This window comes from Bos indicus, chromosome 18 (assembly GCF_029378745.1).
Source record: "Bos indicus isolate NIAB-ARS_2022 breed Sahiwal x Tharparkar chromosome 18, NIAB-ARS_B.indTharparkar_mat_pri_1.0, whole genome shotgun sequence".
Taxonomy (NCBI): domain Eukaryota; kingdom Metazoa; phylum Chordata; class Mammalia; order Artiodactyla; family Bovidae; genus Bos; species Bos indicus.
This window is the reverse complement of record NC_091777.1, coordinates 16,470,054-16,487,267: the sequence shown is the minus strand read 5'-3', so window position 1 is coordinate 16,487,267 and position 17,214 is coordinate 16,470,054. Positions and strand designations below refer to the sequence as shown.

Below are 17,214 nucleotides of genomic sequence, written 5' to 3'. Positions count from 1 at the left end.
GGTGATGGACAGGAAGGCCTGGTGTGCTGCGGTTCATGGGGTCGCAAAGAGTCAGACACGACTGAGCAACTGAACTGAACTGAAGTGAATTACTTTACAATATTGTGATGCTTTTTGCCATACATCAAAATGAATCAGCCACGGGTGTACATGTTTCCACCCAATCTTGAACCCTCTTCTCTCCCCACCCTAACCCTCTGGGTTGTCCCAGAGCACCAGCTTTGAGTGCCCTGCTTCATGCACTTAATCCTCACAATAATCCCTTCAGGTAAGTTTTATGACCCTTATATTTACAGAGAAGGAAACCAAGTCTCAAAGATGTAAAGTAAGTTGCTCAAGATCAAACAAATAGTAAACAGAGCCAGGATTAGATTCAGGAATAGTTGAACACAAAATGTGTATGCTTTCCTTAGGCTCTTAGAAGGTGCCACAACACGTAACAGTTCAGGAACCTAAGGCCAAACAAAAACAAAAAAACAAAACAACAACAAAAAGAAACCCTCATTAAGTAGTTGACTATTATATTAGGCTGAAAATAAGCCTGCTATATAAGTGACCAAAAAGAAGAGAGTGTCAGACACACAAAATTAAAAATTGAGTTCTGCCCAGAATATACAATAAAATTTGACCAGGTATTGATATGCCCTTCAAAATGAAATGAAATTAATCAAAGAGCCCAGAAAGAAGTAAGTAATGAAAAAAACTCAAGTCACATGCTGATAAACTCCTTTAGATGCTGATAAACATACAGAGCCAAGATAGAGATAAACCAATGATTCATTGTAGGGTATGATTTTTTAAATTATCATCTAAGAATAAAACTAAAAATGCTGAGACATTTCTTACCTCATCACAAAATGCCATAACAATTACTACAAATACCTGAACTGTAATGTCAATTACAGTGATTGCTCTAGCCGACCAACTCTGCTAACCTAATATAGAACTGCAGTAGTCAAATGAGAAACGGAAGTAGTCTAAGTTACTGGATGCTACATTCTTTACCTAGTAATTAATTAATTCACTTTGGTTGTGGAATTTGCCTATAAATTCATTGACCTATATGCTTTGCCCAGAGGTTCTTTAAAGAAAAACCTGGACATCGAGATCCAGTTTTGGATTTTAGCAGTCAAAATAAAGAATGCATCTTCAAGCACAGCACATACTGACACATTAGCAGTCACAGCACAACTCAAGCAGGCACACACAGAAATGAAGGACACACTAAATTCAATAAAGAGTAGAAATAAAAAGAAACATAGCAGAAACAAATCCAGCAGGAATAAAGAGGGTTGGAATGCATAAAATAATCTAGGTATATTTGAAACTAATTTTCCAAAATGAAGATACTAGCTTTCACTTTTGGCAACAATGAATAGTTTCTAGCCAAAGGTACTAAGGAAAAGCTCAGCTATAAACCCAAGACATGCTTTAAAATGATTGTTAAATGAAATCACACCATTAAACACTCTCCCATAATGATAACGTCCAATGAACTACAATAGCAAAAAAAACAAATCATTTCCAACATATATGCAGTATTTCCAAATTAGTAAATAAACTATGCAAACCACTCTATTTAACAGACAAAAGTTTTTAAGTTTTGGTTAGAGAAACCCCAAGTGCCACTATTGAAAGTAATTTTTATGGAATCCATCTTCTAAAATGGTTTATAATGATTAAGTTTGGTATTTTTCTATTTTGTTTCTTGGTGCATTCTATTTCAATTTAATAATATGGTACTAGAAAAACTTCTTGTATATGGCTTTAAACACTGTGTAAGTTGCATAGTTCTTAGGTTTTGAAATTTTCAGGTATACTGATACATAAAAGTATACCTTTAGCATTCTATTTCCCCATAACTATTGAATGACTCTGCCAGTGCTGGAAATCCACCAGCTCTTATTAGGAAAGCCAAGATGAAAAACAGAGCCTGGTGCTTAAAAGAAGGTGCAGTTCAAAGATAGATGTCCTGATGTTCTCCTAGTTCAAAGATCAAATCAGAAATCAATTGGTAATGTTACATATACTATTTTGTCATTTAGCAGATGACAACTAAAGACATGGATCATTTTCCTTCCTTAAAGTATAAGCTTTGTTTTCTTCTATTTGTGATTCTTCTCTAAAGTATTTTCTATCTGTTCTTCAAGAATTTTCCCCTTCATCTTGCCAAAACAGGATTTGAAATACAAATCTAAATAAGTGTGTGTGGGGGGGATGGGCGGGAGAGGAGGGAGGAACCACTTCTACATGGTTATAGTGAAGTCAAAAACAATTTTTCACTGCTAACTGGCTCATCTCACATCTACCTACCTGTTCATAAGTCCTGAGGCTTGAATATTCTGCTTAAGGCACACTAAAGACAAAGCTGTCTCTAGCCAATGGGCTTTACCCAGTGTTCAAGCACAGAACAGGTTTCAAATGGCCCAAGGTGATTCAGTCTTCATTTCAGCTCCATGGCCGCTTAACAAAGTTCTATTTAGGATACATTCAAAGGCCTGGGTTCCTAATGGGAATCCATATGTAGTATTTTCTGACTGTGTAGACCTCTTCCAGATTTTTTTTCAAAACCCAGAACATTCACCTGGGAAACAATTCCCCAGCTTTAATCCAACTTGAAAATGGTCTCTAAGAGCCTGTGCACCAACACCCCCTCCAAGCTAAGGAAGCCATGGGATAGAAGGCAAACCATGGGATAGAAGACAAACCACAAGGCCTTAAAAGGTAATAGTTTCAGGACCTGGGACAACTGCTTCAATTCTGTGGGCTTCTCTTTCCTATGAAAATGCATATAAAAATACCTACTTCACAGGGAGTTAATGAAGAGAAAATAATTGGAACGTTGATCAAAAATTTCTAATTTATAAAATTTATTTTGTTATGCAAGAAGACAAAAATTACTGAAGAAGCATTTTATCTACACAGGTGACAATTAAGGCTCCCAGATACTGAGGAATGGCCCCTGATCAAACAGTGTTAAGGCAGGGGCTCCACTCTGCACTTCCCAGGCCTCTTACAGCACAGACCACATTCAACACACAGTGCAAACTTGAGCTCAACAATAACAGAAATGGGGCTCAGGCTTGGGCCCTCCAAAGAGAAAATAAAACCAAAATGATATAATATGGTGAGAGCAACCTTCAGAGACAAATATATTTAAAATTACTGAGTGACCCTTTCGGGGTCTACACACTTACCAGACCTTAAGAAAGCTGGTGAAGGGACGACTGGATCAGGTGAGCTGGCCATTTCAAATTGTTGACTCTAATCATAAGCGTCGCAGGCTAAACTATAGCAATTTTCAAAACTGTTTAGTGAAGGTTAGAAGCAATCAGCGTTAGATTAATTGAAAGCAGTGTGAGCAGTTATTAACATGATGCAGTGTGCAACAAAGGCAATAACTGAGGTTCATTATAATTTTATTTTCTCCTTTATGACTAGAAAATTTGATTTTCTTTGCTTTGATAAATTACATTTGCTTATATGGATGAGGCAGGAAATATATAATGGCCACTTATTAAACATTACATAAGAGCAGCATCCTCTCTTGAGCAGTGAAGTGATTATGCTACTATGTAACAATGGCTCAGAACTTTGCAGTGGTGTATATATCTGAGTCAGGTTAGTCCAAGCTTCAAACAAAACTCAGTTTATATGCTCCTCTAAAAGTAACAAACAGAATCTGGAGAACTCAATGATTCACTTAAGAAACTTTACAGTCTACACAGTTATAGAAGACTCTGAAACCTCAACTAATTTGGAGGGATCTCCAGTGGTATCTTTTACTGCTATGATGTAAACATATAGGAACATCCAACATTTATACAATGTATTCAGCTACTTTGTACATGAAAGTGGATTTAAGTGACCACATTCAATAATAGTTAAATTTGAATTTTTTTTTTCTCAGTAAAGACAGAGAAGTTGGTTTTCAAAGCTGACTGTTAAGACATGCAGTTCAGAGGAAATTAAAACTGGAGAAGAAAATAAACCCTATACGTGTATTAGAGGAAAAGAGAAACGCTGCAAAAATATACGTTGAAGGTAGGGCTCAGTTTCCTGTAAAAAAACTTCAGTTACTCTCTTTGATGGGATATTATCAACCCAATAAAACTTTTTATAGCCCAGACAGACTCATTGCTAGTGGTCAACTAAATAATTCAATACAACACAAAAAATTTGAGATAAGTTATTAGTTTTAAACTTATTAGTTTTTGAAAAATTCTCTCATACTTCAGTGGTAGTTTTGCTATAACCCTAAGTAAATATGTGCAGAACTATTTTTAAGGTTTAAAACAGAATGAAATAAGCAAGAAACACTGAATTTCTCCTGTATGATTTATTAGACACTTCAAAAAAAAAAAAAACAAGCTAAGCACTCTGTTGTTTGCACAACAGACAACTAAGAACTTCATAAATGGGAAAAGCCAAAACATAATGGGGGTGGTATTAGCTGTAAAAAATAACAACAAACTTCTGAATACCAATGCAAATGCAGAGTTAGCTTTCCTAGAGCTGTGTTTTACAGTTATTAGATTATCAACTTTGACCTTAGCTAACTAATTTATATAGTAACAACAATAACTAACAACTAGTAACAACAATCCTTCAAAGGGAAGATTCTTAGTTAAAGATTTGGTCATTCCACCATCTTTCCTGTATACAGGGGCACTTCTTAGCTCGAGATTACATCCAGCCAGCCAGGAATAAGAAGTTTCAATCCTGGCTCTCAGATGAGTTACCAGCCACAAGTGCTAACTTCAAAGTCGTGACTTTGCAATTTGAACAAGTCAGTTCAGGACACTCGAACTGTTATAACTGCCTGCGCAGCGTCTTCTGATCTAGGTGGCATCGGGTTTGGGAGCCACAACTGAGAACTAGGTGTTCTGGGGCCACTTGCCCAAGGGAAGGGGCCCACTTCCTTCTGAGCCTTAACTATGCTCAGCGTGACATCCTTCATTGCCTGAGGCCCCGTCCCCCTCAATTTCTGCCACGAAGGTACCTGGCTAGAGCTCAGAGCTTGTGATGTAAAAAGGAGATACAATATAAGGCAACAAGCAACCGCCGGTTTTCTAGGATCAGACCCTAGTCATAAGAATGAAACGCTCTGACTTTCTTCTGGGAGGATTACAGGCACGAACAGCAGGCTGTCGAATGTGGTCGCCGTCTGATTTCTAAGTAAGAAGACTCCAGACTAAGTCGGCACCACCACCTATTTTTCGAGGAGGAGCACACGCGAAATATAGCTGGGGAAGCAAAACGGAGTAAAGGTGGGGCCACCACCTAATGGGGGAAGACATCAAGAGGAAGTCAGGGACCACCGTCTGCTTTCTAAGGAGAAACTCGCGGGCACAGGTTCATTCTAGGACCCCTATCTGCCTCCCGCCCAAAGCGCTAGAGGGGGAGCACCCCTGTGGTAAGAGGGAAGGGGTGGCATCCCAGCCAGCCAAACCTGAGCGCTTGGTCCGGGCTCTTCGCTCCAAGACCTTCCAGCTCACTTCGGCCATGAGCCCCGCCATCGCGCTCGGGCCGCCGCCTTGGCCACCACCCCCGAGGCCGCCTGTCAGCTCCGCCCGGCCGGCCCCGCCCCCCCGCGCGACACTGTCGGGAGGCGCACCGGCCGGAAGTGAGCTGAGGGCCCGCTTCAACCTAGCTTCGCGGCCTCCCAAGCGTCAGAGGGGCAGCCCTAGGGCAGAGTAAGAGGAGAACCGGCCGCGGTCGTACGGGCGTCGGAGCTGCGCTCTTTCTCTCTCTGCCGGCGGCACGGTGCTTTCCGGCTGCCGTTAAGCGCGGCAGTGGGCCGGCGGGCTGGGGCGGAGGGGCTGCCATGGCGGCGGCGAGCCGGCTGCCGGACTCTTGGGTGCTTCTGGCCCTGCTGCTTGGGAGGCTCGCGCTGCTGGGAGTCGGGCCGGTCCCGGCGCGGGCGCTGCACAACGTCACGGCCGAGCTCTTTGGGGCCGAGGCCTGGGGCACCCTGGCAGCCTTCGGAGACCTCAACTCTGACAAGCAGACGGACCTCTTCGTGCTGCGGGAAAGTCAGTGCTTGCCTGGCCCCTCTCTGTCCGCGTGCCCCTCCCGGTGTTCCCCACGCCCCTTGCCTGGGGGGCCGGTTCTCCTGCTTTTCCCGGCCCTTCTGTGGCAGCCCTATCTTTCTCCCTTTATCTCCAATTTCCTTGACAACCGCCCCCCCCCCACCTTTTTTTTTAAACTGTCTTTTCCAAACCCGGATCTTGGCTTCACCACTCCACAGTTTGACCGCACTAGAAACACCCCAATTTTTTTGTTTTGTTTTCTAGAGAAGACCGCGGCCTTCACTCAGGCACCCCGCCCCCTTCATAGAATCTCCTGCCTTCCTGAGTCCTTCCTGATCCCCAGGAGTCTTTCTAGCTTTCTGTACGTTCCTTCTCAAGGCCCCTTCATTCCTATCTGCCTTACTTCCTCCAGTCTCCCTTCCTCTTTGATGAATTGGAAAAGGTGCAACTTGATAATTTCCTCTGGTAAAGAACTTCTCCCTACCTCCTAATTAATCTGATTCACCCTTCACTCCCTTTGTCTGGGTCCCAGCTTTCTTTGAAACTACTTTTCCTTCCCAAGAACTAAACACTCCACAATTAACTCACGTATTTTGCAGGCACCACTAATAAATAAACCCAGTGTCTCTTTAGAAGAGGATTCTCAAACTGCAGCTTTTTCTCCATTCTGAGCTGCCTAGTCTTGTGTGCGGAAGACCTCCTTGCTTTGGCCACCACCCTCCTCTTCCAAATCTCTGCTTTATTTTCCAGCTTAAGGTTCTTGGGAGTTCTTCGCTTTAACCATCACTAAACTATTTTTTGGTAAATCTTGATGCTGACAGTGGGCAGTAGAGGGTCTCAGAATTCTTGAGTACCCAGAAAACAGGTTCTATTTAAGGTCAAGGCTGTGAAAGAAGGAAGTGAAGCACTTATATAAAGCTTGACAGGATCTTGGCCCAGATCTCTTGGAGTCCTTTCTGGGACCCCAGAGCTTCTGGTGGACCTTGGACTTTGGGTATTTCCCCTATTTTTATATGACTCCATTTACTGCAGGAAGGGGGCAGACTGCCTAACCCATAGCTACTCCATCCCAAGTGGAGAGAGACTCTCTCTTTAACTTTAAAGATGACATGTGTTTGGCTAAACAGTTTGAAAAGTGTGTTCCAATGAGTGCTCACTGAACTCCAGAAATGCTTGGCTGGGGGGTGGGGGGTGGATCTATAGGAGCCAGAAGGGACTGGTCTTGGAGGATTCAGGTTTTTTTCTGCTTAAATATGAAATCACACCCTTGTTACTAGTCAAATGCCTACAGTAAGAAGTTACTGTGTTCTTGGTGTGACGCATCTGTGCAGTGAACTAAACAGCCTTATAAGAGGTTGAGTTGTTATGTTTGGATAGGGTATGACTTAACACAGGCATATTCTTTATATGCTTCCTAATTTAAGTCAGTTGATCTGACTCCTAGGAGGAGGCAGGACCAAGTATATTTTCCGTGTTCATCTTTCTAGTTTCTCTGCTGCTTTGAATATTGAATTTGTTGTATACTATTAGGAATCACCTTTCTGTTAGTGTGATAGGACCATCCTCGGTAGGGCAGACAAACTGGAGTAAAATAAAAGTTTTCTTGTTGAAAACAAGGCCCAGAAAGCTTCTTGTAACCACTGATTGGATGTCTTAATGGGAAGCATTTTTCTTTTTTTTTTTTTTTTAAATTTATTTATTTTAATTAGAGGCTAATTACTTCACAATATTGTATTGGTTTTGCCATACATCAACACGAATCCGCCACGGGTGTACACGTGTTCCCAATCCTGAACCCCCCTCCCACCTCCCTCCCCATACCATCCCTCTGGGTCATCCCAGTGCACCAGCCCCAAGCATCCTGTATCCTGCATGGAACCTGGACTGGCGATTCGTTTCTTAAATGATATTATACATGTTTCAGTGCCATTCTCCCAAATCATCCCCCCCTACCTCTCCCACAGAGTCCAAAAGACTGTTCTATACATCTGTGTCTCTAATGTTACATATTTGCCTCTTTTAGGAAATGACTTAATCGTCTTTTTGGCAGACCAGAATGCACCCTATTTTAAACCCAAAGTAAATGTATCATTGAAGTAAGTACAGATGTGTGTGTTTCTGTAAAATTGTCATTGTTGTAATAACATGCAGTAACCAATTGCATTGTTTTTGAAATCAATTTTACTCTAATACGATGTCATGATAGAAAACCACTAGTTATGAGGTATGAAGCAAGTAACTTGTTAGGAAAATTAGTTAACATACAAAAATTTAAAGTTAAAAAATAAATAATTTTGAGTGGATCCAGGTCTGTTCCTACATAAGCACCTTTCAGACCCTTGTGATCTGATATGCTTTCTTAAATGTCTTAGGGATTGTCCCTCATCCTGAGTGTGCCTGTGGGAACAGCCTGCTCACAGGCTCTTCAGGTCAACTTTGCGATCTGAAAGAGTTTGCTATGGGGTCAGTGACTTCTGTTTTAATTTTTTCCTTTATTGACTGGTAGGTGGTGACTGCTAGGGGACTGACTGGTTACTTTTGAGGAAATTCCAATCAAACTGAATTTTTTAAGTTTTCAAATAATAGCCCTGTTTTATATATATACACATATATGACTGGCTTTGCATGAAACACAGTGACTCATTCAAAGTGAGCCAACAGTTTTGAAATTACAAGAAGCAAGGATTGAATCGCTGTCTGGAAGGAGATGAGTCAGTGCAGGCTAAAATGGCAGCTTCTAGAAAGTTATGGAACTTGAGCTTGACCTTAAAATAGGTAAAATTTAGCTGAGGGCTTTCAGTTTTCAGGATACAACATTAACAAGAGATGGCAGTAAAAAACAGTATGTTGTGAAGAAAAGATGAAAAGATTTGCCTGACAGAAGTAGAGGGTACACTTTGGAGAGAGATGGACTAGGAAGATGAGATCAAGTCAGACTAAACCATCATAAATATCAGAATTGACTTCAATCCCATGAAAAATGGAAAATCATTACAGGTTCTTGTCTGAAGGAAAGATGATGAAAACAGTATTTTAAGTTGTCTGATTTACTTGTAAGTCATGTGCAGGATGAATTGGTATGTAGAAAGATCAGATATTACTTCAGAAACTGTTCCAAAAATTTAAGAAGTTCCCATATGGCCTAATGAGTCCTGAAATTCTTTAATATTTAACTTAAATTCAAACATGGTAGATTAGAAGTTAAGGCAGTTTATGGGCTGTTAAAGACTTGGGTTCCACAGAGTGTTTTTTTTTTTTGGTTGTTTTTTTTTAATCCCAATTAACTTCTTTTTTTTTTGATTAATGTCATTTTATATACTTACAAATTTAGAAATTCTTGTATTTATTTAGTATACTTTTCAAAAAATAACTGTCCTTCACTGATTTTTCCCCTACTCCTCTGTTCCTCTCTCAAATACAACCACATTTAAAACTTTGAACTGTTTTGGTGTTTATTTCCATGTTTCGGGGCTTTCCTAGTGGCTCAGAAAGTAAAGAATTTGCATTGTTGCACTCCTTCCCAATCTGAACTCTCATGCCCTACGCCTCCTTCAAAGTCACTGTTTGGAGATTTTTCCCTTTGTTATTCTTTGTTTGATCCCTATTTCTTAGATAGTGTACCATTTTGTTCTTTGCTTCTTCATTTACTTCACTGGAGTGTATCCTTCTAGAAGTTTGAAAATGGGTATGTCCTTCCATTTCCAAAACCTTTTTCTATTCACTCTTCAATTGACCTGTAAATCCATTGCTGTTCTTTTTCCTAATCATTCAAATATAGCTTGTTTTATTTTTAATTTTAGAAGCTATTAGGGTGTCTTCTTTATCCCTTTTTTCTGAAATTTCATAGTATGTGTTGGTATAGACTGTTTTTCTTTTATTATTCTGGGCAGTAGGTGGGCCCCTTCAAGTCTGTTATACCTGGGAGATTTTTGAAATGTTCTTATTTCTCTGATTATGTTTTTGTTTTCTCTTTAAGAAATCCTTTCTAGTTGGTTACTGGATTGCCTAACTCCATCCTTTATTTCTTTATTTCATTTGTGTCTGTCATTTTGTGGGTTTCCTCCCACCCAGGAATTCTTAATTTTATCTTGGGCCTTTTATTGGATATTTTTATGTTAGCTGTCACTTGAAGTGTAAGAAGGTTTATTCAGGGGGGAAACACAATCCATAGGCAGACGGTGGGCTGCCTCGGATCCAGGAAAGGCCGTCTGTTATATTTCTTAATCTCCAAGAAGTTTTCTTTGCTCTCTTATTATTCTTTTGTCTTAGCATGCTGTTCTTTTTTTTTTTTTAATGGATATATTTTCTTCTCATGTCCTTAAGTATAGTTTTGAAGCTTTGTTTTGTTCGCTATTATCTGTTTGTTTTTTTCAGATTCTTTATTGCTGTTTGTTTGGCTCTCTTTAATATTCAGTTTTCTTTAAAAGGCAGGTAGCTCTTTATTAAACTTTATTAAGAATAAAGTACTAAAGAACTCATTGGAAACTCTGCATGGTGGGATTTGTCTCTTGCCCTGTGGATATGTTCCTGACTGACGGGCATCCTAGGGATTTGGCAGAGCTGGGATCAAAGGTCCATCTATTCCTTTTGTTGACTTTCCATTAACTCCCTGTTTTTAGCCTTAGACCAATATCTTACCATCTCCTGCAACTTAAATCTCTGACATCTGAAACTTTCCAGAAATAAACTAGTTGATGCCTTGCTGAGAAAGAGGGAAAAGGCACCATCACAGACCTTCAGTTAAATCTCTTTTCAGCCTTATGCTTTATTTTTGTCATCTGGTATTTCTGATGACTCCACATTCTAAGCTTTTCAAAGGTTCTTCAAGGCGAAAAGCTTCTTGAGCCTTTTCTCTAAGCACTTCAAGCTAAAGTGTATGTAAGCTATACGGGTTGACCATTGAATGATATGGGTCTGAAACACACAGGTCCACTTATATATATTTTTTTTCCACTAAATCTGTACTGCAATACTATGCTGTTCACAGTTGGTTGAATCTGTGAGCACGGAACCGAGGGTGTGGAGGACCAATTGCAAAGTTATCTGTGGATTTTCAACTGCAGCTGGCCAGTGTCCTTAACCCCACGTATTCTTCAAGGGTCAGCTCTTGTTTCCTTGCGCCCTGTTAAGTCAATTAGCATCTCTCCATCTGCTGTGTCCTTTCATGATCTCTTTGTCTTTGAGGGTTATACTTAAAAAAAAAACAAATTTCATTCTGTATCATTTTAGTGGGTTCTTTGAAAAAAGAGATCAGTGTATATCACAATCTGTTATTTTTTAAAGTTCAAATTCCTATTTTTAGAGCCATAAGTCAATTTTAGGAATAAAACTGGTTAGGATAAGTTCCCATCTAGTCCTTTGTAATGTATTCCTGTCTATTTCAGGGTAGCTTTTGACTGTAAATCATGGATTTATTTGAACAAGTGTTCCTGTCAAGTATGTGCAGCATATGCATGACTGCACATCGTATATACACAGGTGCACAACAGGGCTGTGCACTTACATACAGCTTGGCGCATAGCAGCATGTGCAGTTACAGTGTCATCAGTTTTAAAGACCAGCTATTTTTCAGGGAAAGGTTAAAGTGTTTTCAGAATACTTTGAGGAAACTGGCATTACAAAAAGTATTTTATCGTAATGAGAATCCATTTTAGAGGACAACACAACTGAATTTGAATTCTAGCTATTCCATTTAAGTAGCTCTTTAACTCAGAAAGCAACTTAATTGCTCAGTTTCTTGGTCTATTCAATAAGAAGAACAAGACCTATTTCAGGTAATGGAGATTATCAGATAATAATAGTAGCTGTTAAGCACTTGATATAATGTCTGAGACATAGTAAGTAGCTGCATTAAAATAAAGCTATTATTATATATTTTTTCTAAATCTTATAATTATCAGTATTTTCCTCATTTCACTCTAAGTAAAACCTGTTACAAATTTTTTATATTCATGATGTCATTTAGAAAATAATTATTCATAGACTATTTGAAAACTGTCTTGCTATTTGTTCTTAAGTAGAATTAAATATAAATTGAATTTAAGGCCTAATTTTTGGTTGGGTCACTCAAACATTATGACCACACTCCAGAATGTCTTTTTTAAATTTTTCAAGGTTAATATAAGCCATTCTAGAATATTTTATTATTAAAGATGTAGAACTAGGTATGTATGTCTTGATAGTTTATTGCCAGGTTTGGTCAAAAGGAACATATTTTTCATTATGAATCTTGAAAACCTTTCAGAAATAAAATGATTATTTCAAATCTGCATTGAAATCCAAAATTAAGTAATTTTTAAATATCTTGTATAAAATGACAGTGCTACTTATTGGTGCTTTAACAGTTGATAATTAGCCTCTGTTTGTATAAACACCATTCATGGGTCCTGGTATCTCTGACAGAAGAACTAGGTGAAAGGACTAAGTCAGTGCTTACACATAGAACTGCACTTCCTCTTAATAAATATTTCAGCTTTTTCTCATTTCTTAAGACTCTCTGCATTCATCCTGAATTCTTTCATAGTCCAAGGAAAACTACATATGTAAAGGTTGATAAGCTATTAAAGAAGACAATGAAATTAATCAGTTCTGTAAATTTTTATATTTTGCATTGAAAATATTTTTGCATAGTATAAAAGTGTCCTTTTCTATTATAGCCCTACTGGAATGTTTGTTTATTAAAATGTTTGTTTGTTTGTTTGTTTAGTAATTACAGTGCATTGATAACCAGTGTAGTCCCAGGGGATTATGATGGAGATTCACAAATGGATGTCCTTCTGACGTATCTTCCCAAAAATCATGCCAATGGTGAATTAGGAGCTGTTATCTTCTGGGGACAGAATCAAACATTAGGTGAATTTGTTTTAAGTGTCTTTAATATTTGTCACTGGATATTAAAGGAAAAACATGCCTGGTATTCTTAGGTAAATGTAACAAAAATAATGTTCAAAAATTAGTTCAAAAATACAGTTCTTGTGTGTCAGCAATTGTCTCTAAAAATCTTCTTAAAAGTCTGTTTTCTGATTCTCCTTTTTCAACCTAGAAGTGATCTGCAGTCAACTCCAGGGAACAAAATCCATTCTTGTTAGCTTAAGAAAGACAGATTTATTCAAAGGTTTTTATGCTTTACAGAGTTATTGGGTTGGCTGAAGAACACAAAGTTGAACTTTCAGGAACAATTCTCAAAGCCTTTGAAGAAGCTACTGCCCTTTTACCATCAGAAAGCAGTCAGTTGCACAACAAGTGCTCCCTCAGTACTTACAATTCAGTGATCAGACGTTTAAGACAGAAATGGCAGGAACACAGCCTTCACGCCATTCCTGCCTTGCAAAACCTGTAGTGTATCTAATTAGCAGGGCTTACATTTTATTCAGAATCTTAGATGCAAGGATGTCTGAGAAATGCTGTTTTTGGTTTCTGGTCTCCCCAGTACAGGAAAGCACAAAAAGGTTAAAGGTTGAGAGTCTGTCTACCATGCGTGCATGCTAAGTCGCTTCAGTCATGTCCAACTCTTTGCAACCCTGTGGACTATAGCTCCCCAGGCTTGTTGTCCATGTGATTCTCCAGGCAAGACAGTCTACCGTATCTTCCCATGAATCTTCAAATCTTATCTGAAAAACCAGTTAATTACACCTGAATGGGCAATTTTTTTCATAGAACCAGATTTCAAGGACTGAGGAGAGGAAAGCATGGACATTTTAGAATCAAGTAGTTTTGCACATATTGGGTTCTTTACAGCAAAGTCTTAATTGACAGTTGCTGTAGTGGTAAACCATATATAAAGAAGACTCATGTAAGAGATTTTCAGAATGAAGACTCAAAAGGAAGTTATTATAATGCTGATATCTTCACTGTAGTATGAAATGAAAGTGGTAGTCTCTCAGTCGTGTCCAACGCTGCGACCCCGTGGACTGCAGCCTGCCAGGCTCCTGTGTCCAGGCAGTTCTCCAGGCAAGAATACTGGACTCCGTTGCCATTCCCTTCTGCAGGGATCTTCCATACCCAGGGATTGAACTTATGTCTCCCATATTACAGACAGATTCTTTACTATCTAAGCCATCAGGGAAGCCCATAGACTTTCCCAATAGTTTATCTTTAAAAACTCAATGTCCACTTAAGTTATAGTGTCTCATTAGTGATTAATGGTGAAAGTTGGAATTAGTTAGAGATGAATCTTGGAAAAAGTAAAAGATTATTTTCGTCCCTGAGTGCAGATATAAAAAAGAATATAAAATGCCTGTTCATTTATGTATTTTCTTTTCTTTTACAGATCCTAGCAATATGACCATACTCAATAGGACTTTCCAAGATGAACCACTAATTATGGAGTAAGTATGTGCTTGCTTCCCTTTAGGTGATTTTAAAGTTAGAAACATAAAATCTTTCACGTAGGAAACTACTTTGCTCATTCGTATTGGCTCTGTGTTCATTCTCCCTTTAAAGCTGATAGGGGCCTGCCCTCTTAATTACATGATATTTACTTGCCATGATGGAAGAAAGAGAAAAATGAAATTCATTATTTTGGAAAAAGAAAGAGATTTGTCTTTTTGGTAATAGCTTTGAATGTGTCCATGATGGATCTTTATTGATCCTAGCCATGTCATTATTCAGAGAACTAAGATAACTGTTTTTGAATAAAACTGTTAGTGGTTGATTGGCAGATATGAAGGGTAGAGGATTTCCTCTAGTGACTTAGAACTATTTCTATATTAAGGAAAAACTTTGTCCTTTTTTACAGCTCTTGCTTAGTATTATCATTTATCTCCTTGAAATAGACTCCTGTACCAACATAAGGTTAATTCAAATAGCTGTTAGGATTCTGATAATGATATAGATACTGTCTTGGGGACTAAACAATGTACAGCCACGTTCTTGCTTCCAGTGCTGCCTTTTGTACAGGTTTTAAAATCATAGTTGTACATCAATAGGTCAGTGACTATTAGAAGTTTGAACTTTAATCCATGGATTAATCTTTGAAAGGTTCTCAGCTTGATTTATTTTATAATTAGGTGTTTTTCCATTGTTGTTAAAATATTCAATGGCTAGTATAAATTTTTACACTATCTTAGGGATTACTTTTGTGGGTTATTTCCCCTAAGCCCATCTGACTAAATAAGGAGGAGGGTCATGATTCTGAAATTAGTCTCCTTGTTACTCAGAGATAGGCTAGACTATGCAGAGGCTACAGACAACACCAAAATCTCACAACAGAAGTTTATTTCTTGCTCATACTGCATGTCCATTGTGTGTCACTGATAGTCTGTGCTCTTTTGCTAGCACTCAAGAGTGTCTTACAGGCCCTGTCGTCTGTGGAGCTGGGCCATCTGAAACACGTTCTTAGTGCCGAGGTGGCTAGAGGGTCCACTAACAAAAGTTAAACTCGTCACTTCTGACATTCAATTGACTAGGCAACAGATACTGTTGTATGTTTACCACACCTACGCAAAGTTTTTCTTCTAATTAAATTGGAAGTGAGAATTTAATAGAATAGCTGCTTAATGTTTTTAATGTTTTCTTTTCAGCTTCAATGGTGACTTAATTCCTGATATATTTGGTATCACAAATGAATCCAGCCAGCCACAGATACTATTAGGAAAGTGAGTAAATATGATTATAACCATGTAATTAATTGTACATGTTGGTGATAGAGGGACTGTGTGTCTGTATGAACTGATTGCTTTTACCATTGGGGAAGAAACCCTATCTTATTGGAGACCTTAATTTTTAAAAGGACATTTGGTCAACATATAAATTTCCTCAAACAGTATGGATTTGATCTGTCACTGGTTTCTGTGTAGAGCCAGTTTAATCATTTTATCCCTCTGGAAATTAGAGATATGAACTTTGCAAGTCCCCATTTAAATATTGGTTCATTAGATGTTCTTAGAAATGGAAAGATTTAATCTGAATACTATGGATAGCTGCCATCTTGATTGATTTTCCACCTTACTCATGTTAACTCCCATATGTTTACTGATAAGCCTTGTTCCTTCTGTGTTCAAAGAACTATTAATAATTGCCTGAAAATGTAAACATTTCTCTCTAAGCTCTGGAAACTTTTCCATGTATACTCTATCCTTGACCAGTATGTGTGCTTGTGTATATCCAAGAATGCCACTCTTAGGGAAAACTGCCTGTTATCTTGTGATTTGAAGAGTTCCATTATAGTTCCTCTGGATTTGAATAGCACTGTCCTCCTAACACAAGAATTGATGATAGCAAGATACTTTTCATGAGATACCTTCAACTTGGTTAATGTTTTCTATATTTGATGAAGTACACATTTTAAGAGTACAGAATACTTTTTTTTTTTCCCACTTTCCAGCAAGTGCAGGGAACCATCTTTATCAATTTGTCTTCCTAGGTACTATAAATCTAATGAATTTTCCTTCTGTGTTTTGGAGAAGTAATGTATTTTTATGATTAGTTTTCAAAATGAGATTCACAGGCACAAAGATGAGTAAATTGTGGAAATTTGAGCTATTCTGAGACGAAACGATCACATTTTCTGTCCCTTTTCTTTTAAAGTTCTCAGTAAAGAATAAAGAATATGTGTTTTTATGCTAGTCATAGTGACCTTTTAAAGACTTACTGTGACTCTTGAATGAGAAACCCGTTTTTCTCCTCAAACTTTGAAAACTGTCTGGAAGAGCACACTGCTCAAGAGAGCAACCGAATGTGGCTCTTGCTTTGCCTCTGCAGCCGTGCCTGAGAGGCACTGAGTGTGCATGTGGCGTGGGAGCCACAGGCCATTCCCTGCCTGTTTACCTTCGGTAGGCGTGTGATGGAAAATGTGGTGGTGATTTCTGGTCTGGTGTATTTTATGGCAATCAGTTATTTTATGACAGTCTCCATTTTAGTGACAGAAATACTTGGAATATCTTTAATATGATATGGCTTGACCTTATGAAATTTAAACTTATGAAACAGTTATTGTAGATAATTGAAAAATAACAACTGCCTAGAGAAAAATAACTACCTGGATATTATGTGATAATGTCAGAAATTATTTATTTGTTCTGAATTCTACATAGTGTTTTTGTCCTCTGATGCTTCTTTAAAAACTTATTCTGCCTGAACATATATTCACTTTTACTCTTTTACACATTATACTCTGATATACTACAGTATACTGGAGTAGTACTCTGCTGTTTCAAGATATTTATCATTTAAACTTCAGTTA

The 17,214-nt window shown here is 38.4% G+C and overlaps 2 protein-coding genes across 5 annotated transcripts in view; one reads left to right on the top strand and one right to left on the bottom strand.

Moving 5' to 3' along the window:
* Window positions 1-5,669, bottom strand: part of PHKB (phosphorylase kinase regulatory subunit beta) — a 227,599-nt gene extending 221,930 nt beyond the window's left edge. The window contains exons 1-2 of one of the 3 annotated variants that reach the window (XM_070771928.1): window positions 5,453-5,585; window positions 3,198-3,307 (exon numbers count right to left, since the gene is read on the bottom strand). In XM_070771928.1, the coding sequence (XP_070628029.1) occupies window positions 3,198-3,249 (52 nt within the window). In that variant the 5' untranslated portion in view covers window positions 3,250-3,307; window positions 5,453-5,585. Of the gene's footprint in view, window positions 1-3,197; window positions 3,308-5,452 lie in introns of all 3 variants that reach the window. The other 2 variants (XM_070771929.1, XM_070771927.1) reach the window with 2 other exon arrangements.
* Window positions 5,063-17,214, top strand: part of ITFG1 (integrin alpha FG-GAP repeat containing 1) — a 295,883-nt gene continuing 283,731 nt past the window's right edge. Inside the window, exons 1-5 of one of the 2 annotated variants that reach the window (XM_070771930.1) lie at window positions 5,063-5,178; window positions 8,056-8,128; window positions 12,739-12,884; window positions 14,302-14,359; window positions 15,554-15,628. In XM_070771930.1, coding sequence (XP_070628031.1) covers window positions 12,797-12,884; window positions 14,302-14,359; window positions 15,554-15,628 — 221 coding nt within the window. In that variant the 5' untranslated portion in view covers window positions 5,063-5,178; window positions 8,056-8,128; window positions 12,739-12,796. Of the gene's footprint in view, window positions 5,179-5,680; window positions 6,036-8,055; window positions 8,129-12,738; window positions 12,885-14,301; window positions 14,360-15,553; window positions 15,629-17,214 lie in introns of those variants that run through there. The other variant, XM_019979391.2, reaches the window with a different exon arrangement.